General features: G+C 39.1%; 1 protein-coding gene across 4 annotated transcripts in view; it reads left to right on the top strand.

Annotated features, from left to right (window-relative positions):
• The window catches only part of LOC124132126, a 40,747-nt gene extending 22,650 nt beyond the window's left edge, over window positions 1–18,097 (top strand). For 3 of the 4 annotated variants that reach the window (XM_046495812.2, XM_048381806.1, XM_048381807.1), the window contains exons 2-7: window positions 3,345–3,488; window positions 4,935–5,037; window positions 5,574–5,667; window positions 8,769–8,835; window positions 9,447–9,513; window positions 11,500–18,097. In XM_046495812.2, the coding sequence (XP_046351768.2) occupies window positions 3,345–3,488; window positions 4,935–5,037; window positions 5,574–5,667; window positions 8,769–8,835; window positions 9,447–9,513; window positions 11,500–12,596 (1,572 nt within the window). In that variant the 3' untranslated portion in view covers window positions 12,597–18,097. The remainder of the gene's footprint in view (window positions 1–3,344; window positions 3,489–4,934; window positions 5,038–5,573; window positions 5,668–8,768; window positions 8,836–9,446; window positions 9,514–11,499) is intronic. The other variant, XM_048381805.1, reaches the window with a different exon arrangement.
• Window positions 18,098–23,213: the final 5,116 nt, after the last annotated feature.

The following is a 23,213-nucleotide window of genomic DNA, read 5'->3' as shown; positions in this document are numbered from 1 at the left end:
TGTCACACTAAAACTGTAAAGTACTCCCCTACACATCAGCACATGTGCCCTGTGTCACACTAAAACTGTAAAGTACTCCCCTACACATCAGCACATGTGCCCTGTGTCACACTAAAACTGTAAAGCACTCCCCTACACATCAGCACATGTGCCCTGTGTCACACTAAAACTGTAAAGTACTCCCCTACACATCAGCACATGTGCCCTGTGTCACACTAAAACTGTAAAGCACTCCCCTACACATCAGCACATGTGCCCTGTGTCACACTAAAACTGTAAAGCACTCCCCTACACATTAGCACATGTGCCCTGTGTCACACTATAACTGTAAAGCACTCCCCTACACATTAGCACATGTGCCCTGTGTCACACTAAAACTGTAAAGCACTCCCCTACACATTAGCACATGTGCCCTGTGTCACACTATAACTGTAAAGCACTCCCCTACACATTAGCACATGTGCCCTGTGTCACACTAAAACTGTAAAGTACTCCCCTACACATTAGCACATGTGCCCTGTGTCACACTATAACTGTAAAGCACTCCCCTACACATCGGCACATGTGCCCTGTGTCACACTAAAACTGTAAAGTACTCCCCTACACATTAGCACATGTGCCCTGTGTCACACTAAAACTGTAAAGCAGTCCCCTACACATCAGCACATGTGCCCTGTGTCACACTAAAACTGTAAAGCACTCCCCTACACATTAGCACATGTGCCCTGTGTCACACTATAACTGTAAAGCACTCCCCTACACATTAGCACATGTGCCCTGTGTCACACTATAACTGTAAAGCACTCCCCTACACATCAGCACATGTGCCCTGTGTCACACTATAACTGTAAAGCACTCCCCTACACATCAGCACATGTGCCCTGTGTCACACTAAAACTGTAAAGCACTCCCCTACACATCAGCACATGTGCCCTGTGTCACACTAAAACTGTAAAGCACTCCCCTACACATTAGCACATGTGCCCTGTGTCACACTAAAACTGTAAAGCACTCCCCTACACATCAGCACATGTGCCCTGTGTCACACTATAACTGTAAAGCACTCCCCTACACATTAGCACATGTGCCCTGTGTCACACTATAACTGTAAAGCACTCCCCTACACATCAGCACATGTGCCCTGTGTCACACTATAACTGTAAAGCACTCCCCTACACATCAGCACATGTGCCCTGTGGCACGCTTGTGAAAAACTGCATTTCTTTCCCTGGCTTCTGTTAAACAGACCAATTGTGACTGAGTGGATATTTGAAGTAGGTTGGGTCGTGTTGCTGTGAGAGAATATTTAATCACTGATGTTATTGTAGCGAAAATTATACACTTGAGTTCTATAAGTATGTACAACATGGACTTAGCAAAGATATAAATCTTATTACAGTATTTTCCGATGGTTATATTTCTTTTTGTTAAAGGAAATATGGTAAAGTTGAATGTTTGTGTGTTGAAAATAATATATTTGTATCACATTCATGTCAAGTAATTCCAACAAGTTTCAATTATCATGATTATTCAAGATATTCAGAATGTTTCCAATGTATAATATTTCATTTCCCAGTTTCATAACCAACACATAAGATTGCCTGTTAGAAATACGAAATCAAGATCACCAGATAGGAGAAAATGTAATGCAGAAATAACAACAATATTAACAGACGTGAAATCGTGAAATAGACTTCTGTTTTGCCAGTCCTGCTCACGCCAGTGTAACACTATTCTTCAAGGCGTATGAAGAAGGTGGAAGTGACTCTCTAAGCATGAAAAGTGTTCAAATGATTTTATCTGATGGAAGCCAGTGTTGGTTGTCACGGTTACAAAGGGGTAACTCCATCAAGTGGCACTTGGTAAGAAGCATATCCCATGGTTTCCCTCTTACATGTTGTAATGGAAGTTGGGAAACAGTCGGCCAAGTGGTGCAACAAGAACCAGACTGACAGATACTCTGGCTGATAAGCTCACTGTATACATGTTACAGTGATGTGATAAAATAAATATTCACGCCTCTATTTTTACTAACTTTTGAGATTTAGTCGTAGGGTCATTGTTGACAATAATGTTTTAGAGTTGTTTGTAACACATGAACATCATTCTTTAGGTGACACCTCAAAAGAATTGTTGGTCAGGGTAAATAAAGAAAATGAAAAGTCATGCATGCGAGCGTCTGGATGGGAATGTCAGAGAGTTACGTTTACCGATATTAACATACTTTGTTTGAACTTTTCTTCATATTAAATATTAGCTAACAGAGTTCTAATGTATTTTTATACCCCCGTTTACAAAGTAAATCGGGGGTATATAGCGTTCCGTCTGTCCGTCCTTCCGTCAGAGCTTTTGTACGGCCCATAACCTTTTAACCATGCACCCTAGCTTCACCAAACTTGCTACACACATTTACCACAATGAGTACTTGTGCCATTTGCTAGTTTGAAGATTCTGAACTTTTTAATTTTTGCCGTTTCCATGGAAACATTAAGAAACTTAAACTTTTAGGGTGGGTGTTTTGTACGGCCTATATCCTTTTAACTATGCATCTTAGTTTCACCAAACTTTCTACACACATTAACCACAATAAGTACTTGTGCCTTTTGCTAGTTTGAAGATTCTGAATTTTTTAATTTTTGCTGTTTCCATGGACACATTAAGAAACTTAAACTTTTAGTGTGGGTGTTTTGTACGGCAGATATCTTTTTAACTATGCATCCTAGCTTCATCAAGCTTGCTACACACATTTACCACAATGAGTACTTGTGCCTTTTGCTAGGTTGAAGATTCTGATTTTTTTAATTTTTGCCGTTTCCATGGAATCATGGTGAAACATAAATTTTGGGTAGAGTTTTTGTACGATCTATGTTTACAATATTATGTATCCTAGCTTCAGCAAACTTGCTACATTAACCACTATGATTGTTTTTTATCTTTTATGAGATTCTGAAAGTTTTTTTCTTTGGCTGTTTTCATGGAAACATGATGAAATTTAGAAATTTTGATGACTGGTTTTGTATAGCTCATGGGTTTACAAAGGGAAGGGCAGTTCCTCTGACATAAAGCAACAGGTATATTTCATTAATTAACAAACTATTTACTGTTTGTTGTTGACCAGCGGGGATAACCGGGGTATGTGAGCTTTGCTCACTTCTTTCTTGTTTTATATGTATCCCACAGAGGTGGAATTTGGCAAATGAAAGAGATTGATTATCTTGTGCCTGAGCATCTGACACATTTTGGAATCTCAGCATACCCAGGTCCTTCCCACTGAGGTTTGGCTGTTTGAACTAGTTTGACAATTTATGAATGGATATATGGAATGATGATAACTTCCTTTGCAGCCACTAATGTGGCAGGGGTCAGTGGGGGATGACCTGGATCACCTGGAGAAAGACCGTGCCATCCATACCGATCCAGACGAGACCCGGCGCCGCCGCACTATTAAACTTCATCAGGAAAACAACAAATGGGGCTTCACACTACAGGTATGTTATGAGGGGGTGCAAGCACACTACAGGTATGTTATGAGGGGGTGCAAGCACACTACAGGTATGTTATGAGGGGGTGCAAGCACACTACAGGTACGCAGTGAGGGGGTGCAAGCACACTACAGGTACGCAGTGAGGGGGTGCAAGCACACTACAGGTACACAGTGAGGGGTGCAAGCACACTACAGGTACACAGTAAGGGGTGCAAGCACACTACAGGTACACAGAGAGGGGGTGCAAGCACACTACAGGTACACAGCGAGGGGGTGCAAGCACACTACAGGTACACAGTGATGGGGTGCAAGCACACTACAGGTACACAGTGAGGGGGTGCAAGCACATTACAGGTACACAGAGGGGATGCAAGCACACTACAGGTACACAGTAAGGGGGTGCAAGCACATTACAGGTACACAGAGAGGGGTTGCAAGCACACTACAGGTACACAGTAAGGGGGTGCAAGCACACTACAGGTACACATTGAGGGGGTGCAAGCATACTACAGGTACACAGAGAGGGGTTGCAAGCACACTACAGGTACACAGTGAGGGGGTGCAAGCACACTACACGGTGAGGGGGTGCAATCACACTGACAGCATTCCCTCGTCATATCGAAGACCCAGGTTCGGTTCTGGTTTCAATGCATAAAGCCCATACTGGTGTCCCCCACTGTGATATTGCTTGAATATTGCTAAAAGCAGCGTAAAACCATACACACTCACTTATTGACTCACGTAAATATGATATTGTAATTTAAAAAAAATTTTTTTTACTAAAATACTTATTAGGAGACCGCAGGACACAGGGTTTAATCTTTGTGTGAAAGGTAATAGCTAGAAGTAGATCCATGTTTGTTCCAGGCATCACTATTTGCATAACTTTATTTTTGTTTCCAAGGACCTTTTGCGCCAAGTTTTTTTTTAACTCATTTAGATGTTGCTACCAAAATAAGGTTCAAGTGTCATAAGGTTATGGTTTACAAGTCAGGAGAACTACAGAGCCTTGCGACTCTATTTTTGACTCAGTTTGTACCTGAGATATTTTTCGGCTACAAAATCAGATATTTTTTATTTAAAACTATGAGCCTGAATTTTTTTTTAAAAGAAAAACACCTGGCAACAAATTTTTGTGGAGAGGCAACTTCTTATTTTTTTTATAGTCTGAAGCATAATTATTTTTTCACTTATTTCACTAATTTTTGGAAATAATTTATATTTTGGATAAAACCTCAATTACCAACCCCCCCCCCCCCCCCCCCCCCCACACACACACTCCCAGACTATCAAATAGTTGGTCCTTTAGGATTAATGAATAAATAAAGTTAGCTACAGAAAATGTATCCCAATTTGTTAGTAGAAGATTCTCTCTAGAAAGGAACACAAAAAGTATTTCACCCCAGAGTCCTTCTGTACTGTATGGTATAACTTGTCATCTGTCTGACAGACATATGGCATCAAGAACAAGAAGACCAACGAGTTGGAGGTGATGACCTATGTGGACTATGTGGAACTTCACAGTTCGGCAGGGCTGGCTGGCATGCGCCGAGGTACGTTGTCTCCTTCAGGGGCAGGGTGTGTGCGGTTGGAGGGGGCATGACTGAGTGAGTTGGTGGGTGCATGAGTGAGGGAGTTGGTGGGTGAGTGAGTGAGGGTTGGAGGGAGAGTGAGTGACTTGGTGGGTGAGTGAGTGAGGGTTGGAGGGTGAGTTGGTGGGTGAGTGAGTGTGGGTTGGAGGGTGAGTGAGTGAGTTGGTGGGTCAATGAGTGAGTGAGTTGGATGGTGAGTAGGTTACATCTAAGGTGCTTCACCTCGCTGTGCTGAGTTTCATTCCTTCTATATGTGAGAATACTACAACCATGTCTTCAAATCCCAGATCCCTGATTGGGTTTGAGACCTGCATCACTTCAGGTTTTCCTCCAACGTCAAGCTGACATGCAGTGATATAACTGAAATAGTGTCAAACCAAACACATTCCCTCACTCAAACATTCAAATGACAGAACGCAACAAAACAGTTCAGTATTAACATGTTGTTTGACAATTAAATGTTGAAGTACCAATGTAATGTTGTGTTTGTTCAACAGGGGACGTGATTCTGTCTGTGAATGGTGAGAGTGTGGAGGGCGAGCCTCACAAGATACTGGTCAGGAAGATCAAGGACGCCAAGGACACTCTCAGGTAGGGACCAGGGAATCAGATGGAGATCGTAGAAGTACTCAGTTCCCATTCACATGTCCCGGGTAACTGGAATCTTGTGACGTTACAGGACCAGGACCTGTTCTATATCTATCATTTCCAAGTATAATTTCTAGAAAGAACCTACGTAAGTCCAGTATCATTCAACGTATCATTTCCTATCTCTGTGCTTTTAATCGTAGTATTTTTGTTGATTTTAACTCTTTGGCTAATCTGTCTGATAATCGCCAGTGGCCAGAGGGATGGTGTAAATCCTGCTGGGGTACCATGTAGGTAGCAGAAGTACCGTAAGTCCCCATGGTCCCTAGTATGGTGGCCTAACTTTGGTTGCTGGCGACCTACAGCCCGTTTTTATATTGTATTGTTTGTATTGTATCTGATTATTTTATTGCTCTAAAACTAGTTTTAAATTTATAATCTGTGATATATTGCTGGTTGTTGTACTGTCCTTCGATGACAGCTTTTAATATATAATCTAAATGCCTAACTTGTTCAACCTAGTTCACATCGCTATATGGCTGAAATATTGCCGATGCGATGTAAAATTTAACTCACTCACTCACTAGAAAGAACCTTTTCCTTGATAATTAATACACCAACATCCAACATGCCCTAAGACAGTTGCACTTTTCACTGCCCTTTGCAAAGGTATTATTAGGATGGGAGATAAAACTGCAAGCCCACATTGTCTACCACTGGCCTGTAAAATCTCAAAGAACATGAAGAATCTATCAGTTTATTATCACCCACCATGACGTAGAGCCGGGATTTAGGATTTCGCATTTCGTTTCTGGAGCACAACTCAAAAAACATTCAATATCTTTCAACACAACTTGGCCGATCCTGAAGTGTCATTTTTATTTTCCTTGATTTCCATGGAAACAATTTGGACTTAGTCTCAAAAGGGAGGGGTAGGTGTCATTTCCAGAGCACGACTAAAAAACTAAACTAAACTTAACATTTTTCATCCAAACTTGGTATATGTATTAATCAAGGGCTTAAGTGGTGCCTTTTGCTATTTAGGAATTTTAATTTTTGTTATTATTTTCCTGTTTCCATCGAAATGTTTTTGACTTTGACTCTGTTCATAGTGGTGTGTTTGTCTGGACCATAGCTCTAAAGCTAATAATTACTCTTTCTTGAAACCAGGTTGTCCACTGCTGCCTTTTGTTATTTAGGGATTTTATATTATGTTCTGTTTCCATGGCAACAAGTTTGATTTTGACTCTGGTCATAGTGGTGTGTACCTGACATAGAAATACAAGGTTCCGAATCCAAATTCCATGGTAATGTTTTGATAGTTCTATAACTACTCTTGTATACACATTAGATAGAAATTCTCTCATCAAGTTGGACAAAGTAACAGTCAGATGATTTGTTCTTTCGAATTTGAGGGGACAGGGGAGATTTGTCATCTTCTGATGACTCTTGTTTTATGGCCCTTGCTCCGTGCTTTTTAAACTTCGTGCAGTTGGGACAGGAATGAAAGTTTTGCTTAGCTTAGACATACTGATCAAGACTGTGTTCGAAAATTAGACCAATATATTATTTTTTACAGAGTTATGACCCTTGCTCCATGCTTTTCAATATAGTGTGTGCAATGGGGACAGGCTTTCTCAGAAACACCGAAGTTACATGCATGAAAGTTGCATGCTTATCTAAGCGATACTTGTCAAGACTGAGTTTACAAATTGGTGCCATAAATGATTTTTTACACAGTTACAGCACTTGATCCATGTTATTTTACCTAGTACATACTGTGTGCAGTGGGGACAAGTTTTCTCAGAAACTACTGAAGTTCCCCCTTGGATCTGGCCTCAGTAGTAGCTCTGTATAAAGTATTACTATGGATCACGTTTCATTGGTCCCTCTGGCTCCCCCCTTGGATCTGGCCTAAGTAGTAGCTCTGTATAAAGTATTACTATGGATCACGTTTCATTGGTCCCTCTGGCTCCCCCCTTGGATCTGGCCTAAGTAGTAGCTCTGTATAAAGTATTACTATGGATCACGTTTCATTGGTCCATCTGGCTCCCCCCTTGGATCTGGCCTAAGTAGTAGCTCTGTATAAAGTATTACTATGGATCACGTTTCATTGGTCCATCTGGCTCCCCCCTTGGATCTGGCCTAAGTAGTAGCTCTGTATAAAGTATTACTGTGGATCACGTTTCATTGGTCCCTCTGGCTCCCCCCTTGGATCTGGCCTAAGTAGTAGCTCTGTATAAAGAATTACTATAGATCACGTTTCATTGGTCCATCTGGCTCCCCCTTGGATCTGACCTAAGTAGTAGCTCTGTATAAAGTATTACTATGGATCACGTTTCATTGGTCCCTCTGGCTCCCCCTTGGATCTGACCTAAGTAGTAGCTCTGTATAAAGTATTACTATGGATCACGTTTCATTGGTCCATCTGGCTCCCCCCTTGGATCTGGCCTAAGTAGTAGCTCTGTATAAAGTATTACTATGGATCACGTTTCATTGGTCCATCTGGCTCCCCCTTGGATCTGACCTAAGTAGTAGCTCTGTATAAAGTATTACTATGGATCACGTTTCATTGGTCCCTCTGGCTCCCCCCTTGGATCTGGCCTAAGTAGTAGCTCTGTATAAAGTATTACTATGGATCACGTTTCATTGGTCCCTCTGGCTCCCCCTTGGATCTGACCTAAGTAGTAGCTCTGTATAAAGTATTACTATGGATCACGTTTCATTGGTCCCTCTGGCTCCCCCCTATGATCTGGCCTAAGTAGTAGCTCTGTATAAAGTATTACTATGGATCACGTTTCATTGGTCCCTCTGGCTCCCCCTTGGATCTGACCTAAGTAGTAGCTCTGTATAAAGTATTACTATGGATCACGTTTCATTGGTCCCTCTGGCTCCCCCCTTGGATCTGGCCTAAGTAGTAGCTCTGTATAAAGTATTACTATGGATCACGTTTCATTGGTCCATCTGGCTCCCCCTTGGATCTGGCCTAAGTAGTAGCTCTGTATAAAGTATTACTATGGATCACGTTTCATTGGTCCATCTGGCTCCCCCTTGGATCTGACCTAAGTAGTAGCTCTGTATAATGTGTCTTGATGATTTCACAGGCTTGTTGTGCTGTTCGAAGACTGCTGTCGCAAGGTGGAGCTTTATGAAAGATTCATCAGACTCAAGGTGAGACCCCTGTGTGTGGTACCTGTTTTGGCTTCTCAACCTCTGACAGTATCTTTCTTTCATCAAAGAATAACTTTTATCATATAATGGATATGTTGCAGATGAAAAACGATATCTGTTGGGTATATTTGCGGAAAAATATGCAAATGAGGAAACGGTCAGGTACGGATTATTTTCAGATGGCACCACCCCTGTCTACTGGCTATTCAGTCACGATTAGCCATTGTCGATCTAGACAAACTACTGTGGTAATTGTTATCACTATCCAAATGATCAGCATCTAACTAGGGCATAGCTGATGTCCTTTACAATTGTAGACAACATTGGAGATAAGAATGAAAGTTTAGCAAGGATGGTATGCATACCAGCTTCGATACCAGTGTTTGTAGACTGCTGTGGCTTGGCAATCTTTTTCCAAACTTAGAAAAGTTACATTTGGCTGAAATAAGTCCAAGATTGTACTTTGTTTCATTTTATTGTTGTGTTCTGCATTTGTAATGTTGTGACATCCCAAGTCCACAGTAACTATGCATGTATTCATCTTTGTTTGAAATAACTCACTCCAATTTATCATTCCAAAATTATGAATTATTCTTTCTTGCGTTTTACAGCAAGTATTGAAGGCGAAACTGGACGAGTTACGTTATCTGGAAAAAAAGGAGCACTACATTCTCGAAGGTGAGTCATAAGGCAGAATAGTTCGAGTAAATTCCCTCTCCAAACTTTTCCCTTAATCAATGTCATGACACCCCAAGTTCCGTATTTTAGCTCACCTGACAAAAAGTCATATCTATTTGTCTGGCATCAGGTGTCAGTTGTGTGTTGTAAACATCTTCTCCCCTAAACTGTGGCATGCATTTCTCCTTTGGTTTGGTGAAGTGATTGTCTTTGTTGGCATTTTTGGCAGAAGTTTGAATAAGAGCACTTATCTTTTTGCCATTTTGCTGATTCCTCATTGAATTTGGACTCTCTCATTTGTTATAATAGTGAACTGTGTTATTCCTATTCTAGTTGCTACCTATGTTCATTACGGTAAACAAATGGTGTAGGAAGGTAGAAAGATGCTTTCATTCAGTTGGTATCTTGAAAACCTTTCTTGTCTAAAAGCTAAAATGCCCTCCTCTGGTTATTTCTTGAGGTGACTTGTGTTACTATAAAGTCATACTTGAGTTGACTTGTGTTACTATAAAGTCATACTTGAGGTGACTTGTGTTACTATAAAGTCATTCTTGAGGTGACTTGTGTTACTATAAAGTCATTCTTGAGGTGACTTGTGTTACTATAAAGTCATACTTGAGGTGACTTGTGTTACTATGAAGTCATTCTTGAGGTGACTTGTGTTACTATAAAGTCATACTTGAGGTGACTTGTGTTACTATAAAGTCATACTTGAGGTGACTTGTGTTACTATAAAGTCATACTTGAGGTGACTTGTGTTACTATAAAGTCATTCTTGAGGTGACTTGTGTTACTATGAAGTCATACTTGAGGTAACTTGTGTTACTATAAAGTCATTCTTGAGTTGACTTGTGTTACTATAAAGTCATTCTTGAGGTGACTTGTGTTACTATAAAGTCATACTTGAGGTGACTTGTGTTACTTCAAAGTCATACTTGAGGTGACTTGTGTTACTATAAAGTCATACTTGAGGTGACTTGTGTTACTATAAAATCATTCTTGAGGTGACTTGTGTTACTATAAAGTCATACTTGCGGTGACTTGTGTTACTTTAAAGTCATTCTTGAGGTGACTTGTGTTACTATAAAGTCATTCTTGAGGAGACTTGTGTTACTTTAAAGTCATACTTGAGGTGACTTGTGTTACTATAAAGTCATACTTGAGGTGACTTGTGTTACTATAAAGTCATACTTGAGGTGACTTGTGTCATACTTTGCGGCATTACTGGATTATCAAGCAGGAAGGGAGTTCCAGCCTTATTTCTTGGGATAATGCCACCGTTATGGGGGAATCAGAAGATGACGTTAAGCATGAACTATATTTTCTATATATTTCATTCAAGACAAACATTTCTCTTAATACATGTACTACTTAAGAACACAACTTACTGGCATCGGATTGCCTATGTGAGGAGAACTGAAAGTATTGGTATGTAGGGTTTTATGACTGCTTGTGTTCAGCCATTGGCTGTCACATTGCATCCCAAATGGCTGCCAGCAACAGCTTGACCTCACTGATGACAAGGTTCTATTTCAATCCATAGAAAATGCACTTGCTACTTTGACTTATAGATAATGTCCCTTGTCATACAAGAGTGTTAGTTCAGGAGAGGGGTGGTAGGGTAGACTAGTGGTTGACACAAAGGCCCAGAATTTGATAACCCACATAGGTACAATATATGTGTATAGCCATTTTCTAGTGTTTCTAGTAGTAGAGATATGGCTAGAGTATTGCAGTGTAAAACCCAATTCATTCACTCAGGAGAGATAGTTCTTTGTCACTTTAAGTTATGCTGTAGCCTGAACATTATGTGTTTTCAGAATTGTGAATTTGAGCCGAAGGCATGACATTGAATACTCAGTAACACCAGCAAATCTGAAAACAATGTTTATCTCAATGTATCATAGTTTTGACAGGTACTAATGTTATAGCCCTTGGTGTAGTAATAAGCATAATCATTGACTTTTGTGTTTTTCTTTTTATCAGGGCATGGTGGGTTTTCTCGATTTTCCTCCGTACGGAGCAGCCTTCGCAGCTCTGCCTCAAGTGACTGGGATCGCTTCAGCATGGTTGTCTCCCCTGCCCAGATGCTTCAAAACCTTCCTAACAAACTCACCCAGCAACACTTCCTGTTTCCCAGGGCCTACCAAAGCAGTGTTGATGACTCCAGTGAAATTTCTCTCAATGATAATACGCTCAACGACAGCTTTTCCGATGACAACGATGCATTCCTTGACTCCAGTGCAAGTTGCTCAGATATAGTTTCGTTGCAAGGAATCCGCAAAAATAAAGTGGATTCCCTATCCAATAAGAGTGTTAGCTCATTAATTACCAATGCAGAAAATCAGGAGAAAGATGTCACTACAGAGGAAAAATCAGAAGCAGAAATTTTTCAGGTTGAAGAGTCATTCAAGGAAATTAACTCTGGAATAACAACACATCCTGAGAAAGATGGGGCAGACACAGAACTTGTGTTGCCTTGGGACCACAAAGACTGTGTAAACAGTGCTGAAATAACTCTGGATAATTCAATGCCTCTTGATGGTAACTCTGAAAGTATAGCTGACGTGGGAGATCACTCTGAATGTGAATCTGACAAGGGAGATAACTTTGAAGGCGAGTCTGGCAAGGGGGATCTCTCTGAAGGTGAATCTGACAAGGGAGATAACTTTGAAGGCGAGTCTGGCAAGGGGGATCTCTCTGAAGGTGAATCTGACAAGGGAGATAACTTTGAAGGCGAGTCTGGCAAGGGGGATCTCTCTGAAGGTGAATCTGACAAGGGAGATAACGTTAATGCTGACTCTGGCAAGGGAGATCACTCTGAATGTGCATCTGGCAAATTGGATAAATCTGTTGACATGCCAAACCTAATAGATGATGCAGCACCTGAATTCCAGCCAAAGGCAGGAGATCAAACTGACACGCCACAGGTTTCTGAGATCAAGGATAATAAGGAACATGGTTCTTCTTCAGATGCTGCAAGGAAAGACAACTCTTCAGAAACCATGTCACGACCAAAACATTCAAAGAGATTTGTACGTGGAATATTGGTAAATGACTATGACGAAATTACAAAGTTGTGATAACATGTTGCCATATATCTTGTTACCTACCCAAATATGATTCATAAAGTTTATTTTAATGTACAGAAATGTGATATATATCGAATATGGTGCCCGATATTAATTTTGTTCCATGTTTGTGTGTAAATCAAAACATTCCACATATCTGATGTTATTTGTTGAGAAAGTTCAAAGCTTGTGCTAGTCGTGAGAAATTGAATTAACTTTTAACTCATTTGACCATATGCAAACACAACGATGTGAAATATATATTATCAGATAAGACTGTGCATCAAATAAGTATTTGTTAAATGAGGTTGGAACATTAAATATCAAAAGAAAAATTCTATTATTCTTACACTGTGATTTCTTTTTAAGGTCACCAGTATTGTATGCACAGTGATTAAGATTTGCTTTGACTTTGGAATCATATCAGGTATAAATATTCTACAAATCAGGACATATATATACACACACATTCACTGATATTGAGGCATTCACATTCATAATCATGCAGAGATTACGTGACTCAAAATGCATGATTCCCCACAAGGGTACAATGTGGGAAGCCCATTTCTGGTGTCCCCCGCCATGATATTGTTGGAATATTGCTATACTAAAACCAACTCACTCACTCACTCACTCAACTTCTATCAAATACATTGATTCCCTGAATTTCCCTCCCTCCTTACTCAAGCAGGAGTATTTCAATAGCCTTCAATTAACACATACTCATTGCCTCAGCCTGTGCCAAAAACGTTTTACATATGGATTTTTATTAGCTGAGCTGTGTACCCTGAAATCAGTCTACTTGAGACAGGTTTGCACTACTGTCTGAAGTTGCAGGCTCACATCTATATCTTGTACATTTGAGAGGAATCAAACGTTTGGTCAATGAAACCTGTGCCATGTCTTAACATAATTATGTTGTAATTATATTCTTAATAGATTGAAAGTTTTGCTTCAATAAGTTGCCATTACTCCATGTTTATTTTCAGCTGAGATTTGTCAATCTGTGATGTGTTTGAGCATGCTGAGTGCTATGGGTGCAATGTACATATAAACTTCAGTAAACAGCCTTTGTAGATTTCCTCACTTCATGAAGGGTTATTCCGAGCAATGATTTAGCTTACTATCTGTTTATTAAGCTCTTTGTCTGTGTTTTAAACTTTTTGCAAAGAGTTTCAAGTTTTTGAAAACCAATAAAGACTGGAATATATAGTAATGTGTGTATGGAATAAAAATGGCTTGATTTTTATGTCTTTCTTCTCGGCCAATATGTAAGATGGAAAGGATCAGACTCGCATTAACACCAAACAGGTGTTTTCAAATACATTCAAATATGTATATACGTCTTTGATACATTCTAAATTGAGGTGTTGTACACAGAACTGTATTTTTTTTTGGTTTTGGGTTTATTCCATGCCTTATTATTACTGATATTAAGCCAATTTGCCAAAATGTTTCAATTATGAAAATAACAGATGCCCAACAACATTGTAAACAAGGTTACAATGTAAGAAACATATTTAAGAAGTATTTGTACTGTATATATCTTGAGTTGATTTAAATGTTTAATTTTTCAAAATTATGTTGAAAATTGTTTTACATTTCATAACATCTGTTAAAACTTCAGGCAAAAATCAAAAGAAGTGAGACAGATCAAATTTCTAAACTTTTGTCCTATATTCAAGGAGAATCTTGGCTCTGTAGGATTATAGGAATGAAGATTTGTAGTAAGCACTTTCTGTACTTCTAGCCAATCAAGAAACATCATCCTTGATTATCCAGGGTCTTATAGTATTGTAAGGCACAAAGTTTTGGAATAACTATAAGCCAATACAAGCTCCATTTCTTTTATTGTCTCTCTCAGTTAGGTGCCATGTGGTCCTCTGGCTTTCATTTTTCTTGAACAAGGGGAGGTTACTCTTAAGACTATGTATCAGCTATGACAGTTCAGCAGTAGAGACACTCAAATATCTCCATTCAGTTATGATTAATAGATATTAAACACCCTGGACCTGGACCCACTCATCACTACAGCTTCTCCGGGGAAGTGACCGGACAATGCCCATCTCTCCTATCTATAACATATAGCACAGAAATTTGCCTGCTCATCAGGGCAATTTGGTATGAAGTCTATTTTAGCATGGGTCAATTTGAATCATGCTCAAGACAATGCTGTGGTAGCCAATGGATCAAGATTGTTTGTCATTATAGAAAGAAGATACCTATGTAATAAACTGAATACAGGATGGGTAAATATACGGAAGTTGCCTGATTCAAAATTATGTCTTCCATGAGCCAGTCACCTTTATGAGGTATAAAACTTTCTCTGTAATCAAACTTTATTTTACTTACTATATTTATGTACTGGTATTTCAGCTTTTAGACATTTGTGTTACATTCAACTCAGATCAGACTCCATAGTTCTTTTCCTTTGTAATTATGAATTAATAGATGTAAAACTGTGTGATAAATAATATAAGCCTCTGTTTTGTATCTTGCCAAATCTATTACTGTGATAATAACCACTGTTGCATGTATGGTGAAATCACCTGACCATGCCATAATGTGGCCCTTTTGTAATGTGATGGTTCACTGGTTTCACCGACCAGAGACAAAAGTCACAGAGTAGGAACTAAAAATAGCTAAAATCTTTTTATATTTTCCTGACGGACCCACCTTTTCATGTATCAGAAAAATAAAAAAGCATACAAAATTGTAGAAACTTTTATCACTATGATCTTTTTTGATAATAATTGATCAATTTCAGTGTGCATGTATTAAATCTGCAGTACAACTGTATTGTTAAATGTGGAATACGTAAAATAACTATTATCCATTTCAAGCTATGTCTTTAAGAGCAAATGCACATCATGGATCTGCACTCTCCAGTCTCAACATGCTGATAATTTGAGAAAATACAATTCGGCCTTGTCTTTTTCCCACTGATATATTTCTAATGGAACATGGAAACTATACGCACAGTCGACAATCTGAACAGCTGTGTTTGATATGTTGTATTGTCTATGGTAGTTAGCACTGTTTACCGTTTTGGTCAGGACCACAAGAGATTGAACAGGACCAGTAAACTTCCTTGATCCTGATCCTTTGACTACAAATTCTGGTCAGTCTGAAACACTTCCCAACACAGAGGTCATTTGTAATCAATCTCATTAAAATCAGATCTTTTACTCTGATATGATACTCTCTGCATGCAGATCTGACAACCCCTCGTGTCACATGGGCCAATCAGCAAGACTTCGAAATTATCGGTATGAGTGAGTGAAGCATTCAGACCAGCATATATAATTTCTGTATTGAAAACCAATTAAAAATGGCCAGTTCTGAATGTAAGTAATAAAAGCTGCAGATTATATTGTGGCTATTTTATACACCCTGTGGTTTCGGAGCACCATGGCATTAACAGCCAAAGGGGAACCAATGTAGAAATATTGGTGTTCCGTATGTTTATCTTTTGTGAACATCTATATTTCCAAATTGAGATGGTAAAGGAATGAAGCCAAATAGGTTTATAAAGCTGACTTCTGATTGGATCAGCAACCCAGGTTCATATAACGCTAATAATCTATGATGGGGTTGTTTAATCTTCACGCAGAGACGTATTCGAGCAGAAGATCTGATTTAAATGAGACTGTTTACTAATAAAACAAATGTCCATGTTTTGCACTGTAGTTATAATGTAATTCCCGCAAACAATGTAAAGATTGGAAAAACAGAAAGCAATAACTTTAGGGCTGAGGAATTTAGGTTTGTATTTTTGTTGTCCAATAAACATCACAAATAATTTGTAAACTGTTGCTTTGAACCTATAAAAAAGAAATAGAATAACTTTGTGATCTGTCATCCAAACAATTAAAGATGGATGAGTTCCCTCTGCCCAATCAAAAATAGCCATGCTACCTTATATGCAGTGAATGTTCGCCTTGTGTGTATGTACTCAATAGGTTGTTGGGAACAGGAATTGTTGAAGCATGGTAATGGAAGACAATTTCATCGATTATTTTTGGCAATTTTGATCTTCTTTGGATTAAACTGATGGATGAAAATTATGCTGGGACTAAGTACTTCGTATTTCCCTTCATATGAAAAATCATATTGCATGTTTGAGTTGAATGAAATCTGTTGATGATGGTGGATGTCAATATCTGCTTTAATCAGGTGATTGATTCCATGATATCAAAGCTGTGCAGAGGTCCCAGAGTTTTATTAATGAAACAATATTTATTTTACCATCACTTTAGAGTGAATATTTTCCAATTTGGTTTGGGGATATTTTTTACCTTTTTTAACAAAAATTGCTGACAATCTTCCAGTCATATAAAGAATGGAAAGGCTTGTGTTTTGTTTTGAAGTAGTGACATACTGAGCAATTTCAAAATACTGTCTATTATGTCAATCAAGTTCAAAGACGTTTACCTAAGGACCTACATTAAAATGTATCCATATATTTTGTGGATGTCCATGTTGTGGTAGGGGTTATATTGACCTCATCATCAATTATTTCTGACAAATCACATGAATCTGTTGTGATGTTGTTATCATAGCAAACGTCAGTATAAAGGGTAAAATCTCTCCCTCAAGTTACAAGTTCCTGTGGACAGACTTACATGTATTGATAAATTCAAAGCTTATAAATATTTCACTGTAGTTTTTGAAGCTATTTCAAATAATATTTACGTAGCATAATCTCTTGTCTATCTTTATTCTTTTTGACATTACAATGACCTCTAGTTCAAGCCAGTTAAAAAAACATTCTTGTTTCTTATGACCTCTTTTTAATCCCTACTTAGTAGGGAGTTAGGATTATATTTCTTAAGTTATTTCTATTGTTGGGAACAAATCTATGGAATTTAACTTGATTCTAATGTATTACATGACCTCTGAAGCTCAAGGTGCAGAAAGTTGGAATCTGTAACAAAGACGGAATTATTTACCAGGGTTGGTTATTGATAGTCAAGATAACAACTTTTATCTTTTAACAAATGTTAACAATGCTTAGAAACAAAAACAAATTATTATAAGTGGGAGCTCATATACCTGAACATCACAAACTATCTTGCTCCACTCTATGCTCACAAGCAGTTGTCCACAGGGACATCCCTAAAATTGCTTTCCTTATTGTTAAAAACCTGCATATCAAAACGAAAACAATTTCTTACTTTTATTTTTGTACCAAATATTCAGTTAGTTTTTTTTCTTAATTTTTATGAGTGAATTTGTAGTTGTTTCAATAAAAAAGAAATTGTGTCCCTTTTCCTTTGAAAATCAAACAATAAGCAAATGATTTGTGGTAGCCATAGAAAGACATTACTGGTGGGAAAACGTTGTCTGGATGTCTTCTGGAGTATTTTCAATCATCACCAGGCAGAACCTATGAAAGTGGACCAACGAAAAGGTGGCTGTCATTACACTACTTGATTCGCTATTCCAAAGATCAGCAATATTTACTGTTTGTCTATATCTTGTCAATATGTAATAAACATTTATATTATTCATGCTGATGTTTGTTGTTCTCGGGTTCAGTGAAGCAGTTTAGCAGGTATGATAGAGTTAAACCGAGTATATGGTCTCTGGGTTAAACAAAACTACAATGGCTGTGATTTCTTTGCTGAATACAATGGAAAATCATCCCTACCAGCCCTACCCATAAATGAAAAAAATAATATAATATCAAATTATGGATTGTCCTCATTTCCATACCAAGCTCAATGATTGATTGACAAATTTCCTAACGATACCATTTTTGAAGTGAGGTACACCAGAAATTAATGTGTCATACTCACTTAGCATGTTCTCCAAATTAATTTGATATTCCCCATGGAAATTCTGGGGTTAAAATAGGTCAACAGTAACTTGTGATTGTCCTCGACCTGTTGGTCAGGCTTGATGACTTGGCTGATTGTGTCATTGTTCCCCCAATACTGGCGATAGTGTCAGGCTGCTTATAATATCAGGTCCAAAATTATTTCTGCAGGCCATGTGATATAGCTGGATTATTGTTAAACAGTGTTAAACAACAAGAATTCCACCTTTCGCCATTTTGGTAACGGTTTCTGTTTTTCACCATTTTTATTAAGTCGATAAAACAACAGGGAGTTTGGGGGGCTTGCCCCCCACTCAACGGCTTGAATTAAATGCTTTCGTAAGTAAATGAAATCTTCTTTAATTACCAAAGTAGATTCAAAATACTTTATTAGTAGTATCAACCAAACATGGCGGATTTGGTGTCCGGGATAATGCATACATGTGTACCTGCCATGTTATATACGAGGGCTGGCTGAAAAGTTCTAAGCATAACTGTGAAAGACCCGTACCAAGTCGATGGTTTTCATTTATTTCTCCACATAGTCCCCTTCCAGGTTTACACACTTTTGCCAGCGATGCTCCAAGGCCTGGATGCCGGTCAAGAAGAAAGTTTCTTCAGCCACCCTAAAAAAGTCATTCACAGCGGAAATGATGTCATCATTACTAGGAAAAAGGCGACCGGCTAGTTTTTCATTTTGGGAAACAGGTGGAAGTCTGATGGGGCCAAATCGGGTGAATAAAGGGGTCGGTCAATGAGTTTGAAGCCACAATCATGGATCGCTGACATGGCAACCACCGATTTGTGAACAGGAGCATTGTCTTGGTGGAACTGGACTCCTTTATTGAGCATTCCCTGTCGCTTAGCGTTGATAGCTTCACGCAACTGTCTCAGTAATAATATCTTCCATTGATAGTCTGGCCTTTTTCAAGATAGTCAATAAGCAGAATACCCTTGGAATCCGAAAAGACTGAAGCCATCACCTTTCCAGCAGAAGGAACCAACTTGGCTTTTTGGGGGGCTGGTGATTCCGGATGCTTCCATTGTTTAGACTGGATTTTGGTTTCTGGTTGAAAGTGATGAATCCAGGTCTCATCCATGGTTACAAATCGGGCCAAAAAATCATCGGGATCTGCTTCAAAACGGCATAAATTGTCATGGGACTTCAGGACTCTGACACGTTTCTGATCTGCTGTCAAGAGCTTTGGCACCAATCTTGCAGAAACTTTTGTCATTCCCAACTCATTGGTGATAATGTGCTCAACCCTCTCATGAGAGATGCCCACAACACTGGCAATATGTCGAGTGGTCAATCGTCGATCAGCCATCACCATGTCATGCACCCGGGTAATGTTTTCCGGAATGGTTGCTGTTGAAGGCTTCCTGGACGCGGGTCATCGTCAAGGCTCTCTCTGCCACGCTTGAATTCCGCAGCCCACTTCTATACAGTGGTAAAGGAAGGGGCATCATCGAGACCATGTCAGCATGTATCTGTGTTGCAGTTAGCCCTTTCAGCAGGTACTTGATGACCGCCCTATAGCCAGTTTTGTCCATTTCTGGTGATTTCAATGGGTAGGTTCACTAGATGGTCTGGTACAAAGACAATAATAACACTACAGTTGCAGTTCTTATGTCTTTGATTCATTAAATGATTTTACTTGTTGATGGCAAAAGTTTGTTTCAATCTGATTGAGATATCCCACTTAGGCTTAGAACTTTTCAGCCAGCCCTCATAGTTGGATTATAGCTGACTGCAGTGTTAAACAACAAAGAAACAAAACAAACACTGATACAAATGTTAACGTTTTCTTTAAAGTTAAGGCTATATATATATATATATATATATATTCATAACCACCAGAATGAACTACACCCTAAGGAATTACACACCCTAGAACTGATCCCAAACAGACTATGCTGGTCGTAAGAGGCAACCAAATGGATTGGATGGTCAGAAACTTTGTTGATTATGTGTCATATTACCTTGACGACATGGATTGTTGCTCACAATGTCAAACACCAAATTGCCTTGTCCAGAATATTTACAAGCTGTCGCCATAAAAGTAGATCAAAACAGAATGAGCTAAGACCTAACTCTACAGTGTGACCTTGGCTTTTCCCATTCCAAACAGGAACTAAGCCCTACTGCGAGTGATAATATCAAAAAGCAATATAACTAGACCTACTGAAATACAACCTCATTTTAATGTTTTGTAGTTAGCAGAAAATATGCTGTGGTTTTCATAGGCCGCACGCCGACAACTTCAGCTTCTTTCAGGTCCACTCAGTTTATTCCGTTACCTACATACAACATCGATACACCGCCTTAGATTTGGGGAATCGTGCCGTTTACGGTCAAAGGGAAGTAACTATTATTCATGTTTACACTTGCTAAACAGACTTCCCTCCCTTTGGGACAAGGGATATAACTCTTGATATCGTCTTGTTGTGCGCAGTTAGCTCCCTTTAATCGAGGGCACACGCCGTGTGTGAAGTTTTAAGCAAAACACTGTGTGGAGTTAATTCCTTGTCTTAACTCCGCACAGTGTCTCGCTTAAAACTTCACGGCGTGTCTCCAAGCTCCTTCCCAGCGCGTGACACCTTCGTTACACTCTCGGTAACATCGCTGCCACCAGTGTGGGCGCGGCCATTTCAAGAATCTTGAAATTTGCCCTCCAACCCCATATGTAGTAATGTTTATACTTTTGTTTATGTCTTTGGGAAGGCCATCATATTTCAATTTGAAAAGGTTTACGACTGACCATATTTTCCAAATGAATTTACTTTGTTGTTTTGGTAATCAGATTGGTTCGAGATTGCAGACTAACGGAAAATCAACCAATTTCTCCCTTACATTCTTACTATATCAATAACACGATAGTTTTAATGAAACAGAAATTCAAATTGACAAACGAAGAAAGTATTTTAGCAGCGATAAGTGTATTCGGCGTCACGACAGTCGTCACTTGTTTGTAAACATAACGGTCATTCGGTTGCGAGTTCAACTCCAAGCATGGTTGTGGCCACCTATTCACAGTGGGGAGTTTTGACTGGTGGCAGCGATAGTATAGAGAGCTCCGGGAACGTACTATCGCTGTGAGGAGCATGGGCGTGTCTCGAGGAAAGGGAGCTAACTGCGTACGATTAACAAGAGTTATGTCCCTTGTCCAAAAGGGAGGTAAGTCTGGGAATGCAGTTACTGATTAACTCCCTTTGACCATAAACAAAACCATGGAGTCCTTTGCGATCTGTTTCTTTTTTGCCGAATCGATATTAGAAGACAAAAAACAACCGAATTAAGGAGAAAGAAATTCAAACGTGCACGTTCCGTTTTAACCCCGGCGTTGATTAAAAGAAATATGTCATGAATGCATACATGGTTATCTCCCTTAGACCATAAATGCATTACAACGACATTACAATCGCCTATCCTCACTTCTGTTTGCTATTTATGTTACTGACTTTTAGAACGTGCAGCATTCTTTCTAACTCAAAATATTCTCATGCTGTTATTATACCACATTCCCTTAGTGAGGCTGACAACCCCCTTTTGGTACGCGGGATTCGGGATCTTTGAGTGTATTCGGGACCAAGCAGTGTGGTACGCGTGATTTGTTGGGAGTTTTTTTTTTATAACCTCAATCTCATCAATCTCTTTTGACTTTGATGTTTGGTTGTTTAAAAGTTCCTTTTTGTTCAACTCCGGAGTAAGCACCATTCCATTTTGTCTCAGCTGTCAGTAACTTTTAACAATCGAACCTGAGCGAGATTTAGCAGCGTCCAACGCAATCGCGGGATGATAAAATCAAATCCAAATCACGTGATCCATTTCGTCGACTCTCGCAACTAACAAAAGTTTAAATGAACCTATTCCCACTCGGGTCTGCATGTGGGTCCTTTATAGAGCGGGGCGATCGGGTAGCCTAGTGGTTAAAGCGTTCGCTCTTCACGCCGAAGACCCGGGTTCGATTCCCGACATGGGTACAATGTGTGAAGCCCATTTCTGGTGTCCCCCGCCATGATATTGCAGGAATATTGCTAAAAGCCGCGTTACACCATACTCACACTCATCTATAGAGCAGGGGTTCTCTGGTTATATCGAACATTTTAAAGTCACGTTATTGTTATTGCTCCTGTTACGTACTGACGTGGAGGCATTATACTTAGAGTGAGTGAGTGTGAATTTACGCAATTTTGAGCAATATCCGAGGGACACCTAATTATATTAAGAAAAGATATAGATATGCTAAAGTGTAGCTATTCTGATCCCCATGGATGCAGGCATATTTCCTGAAGAAGCTATTAAGATGAAGTGAGGTGACATGTCACTGGAAGTATCTCCAAATATGCAACATGCCATTAATTCCTCGCGACAATGTATTTTCGAAGTGTCACACGTGACACAATTATTCGGAACCAAACATCGATATTGAAATTGAAACGATGCACTTGTTAAACCATTTAGTAAAAGTCAAACACTGAAGAAATAATTCAATGAAGACAAATACTAGTATACGGTCCTATTGGTACATGCATGCACATCATAAAAATGTGGTTGATTATGTTCATTTGGACTCAGTACTGTACATTCGGTAATCATAAAAGAAGCCATAATAGTTACCCTTATATAACATGATGATAATCAATATGATCATAATATTTCAAATAATATAATTTATAAATGAAAAAAAAAAAAATCGAGAAAAACAACTAAAGCAATATAACAGTACTGAAAAAGAGGAGATTTTCTTATACCGTGGATGAAAACTGCGAACCTGGTGCATCGTTACACATTGATGTTTTCTCAA

This window comes from Haliotis rufescens, unplaced genomic scaffold (assembly GCF_023055435.1).
Source record: "Haliotis rufescens isolate VD_foot unplaced genomic scaffold, xgHalRufe1.0.p SCAF_4, whole genome shotgun sequence".
NCBI lineage: Eukaryota > Metazoa > Mollusca > Gastropoda > Lepetellida > Haliotidae > Haliotis > Haliotis rufescens.
Note: the sequence above shows the minus strand (reverse complement) of the source record. Positions and strands in the feature narration are given on the sequence as shown.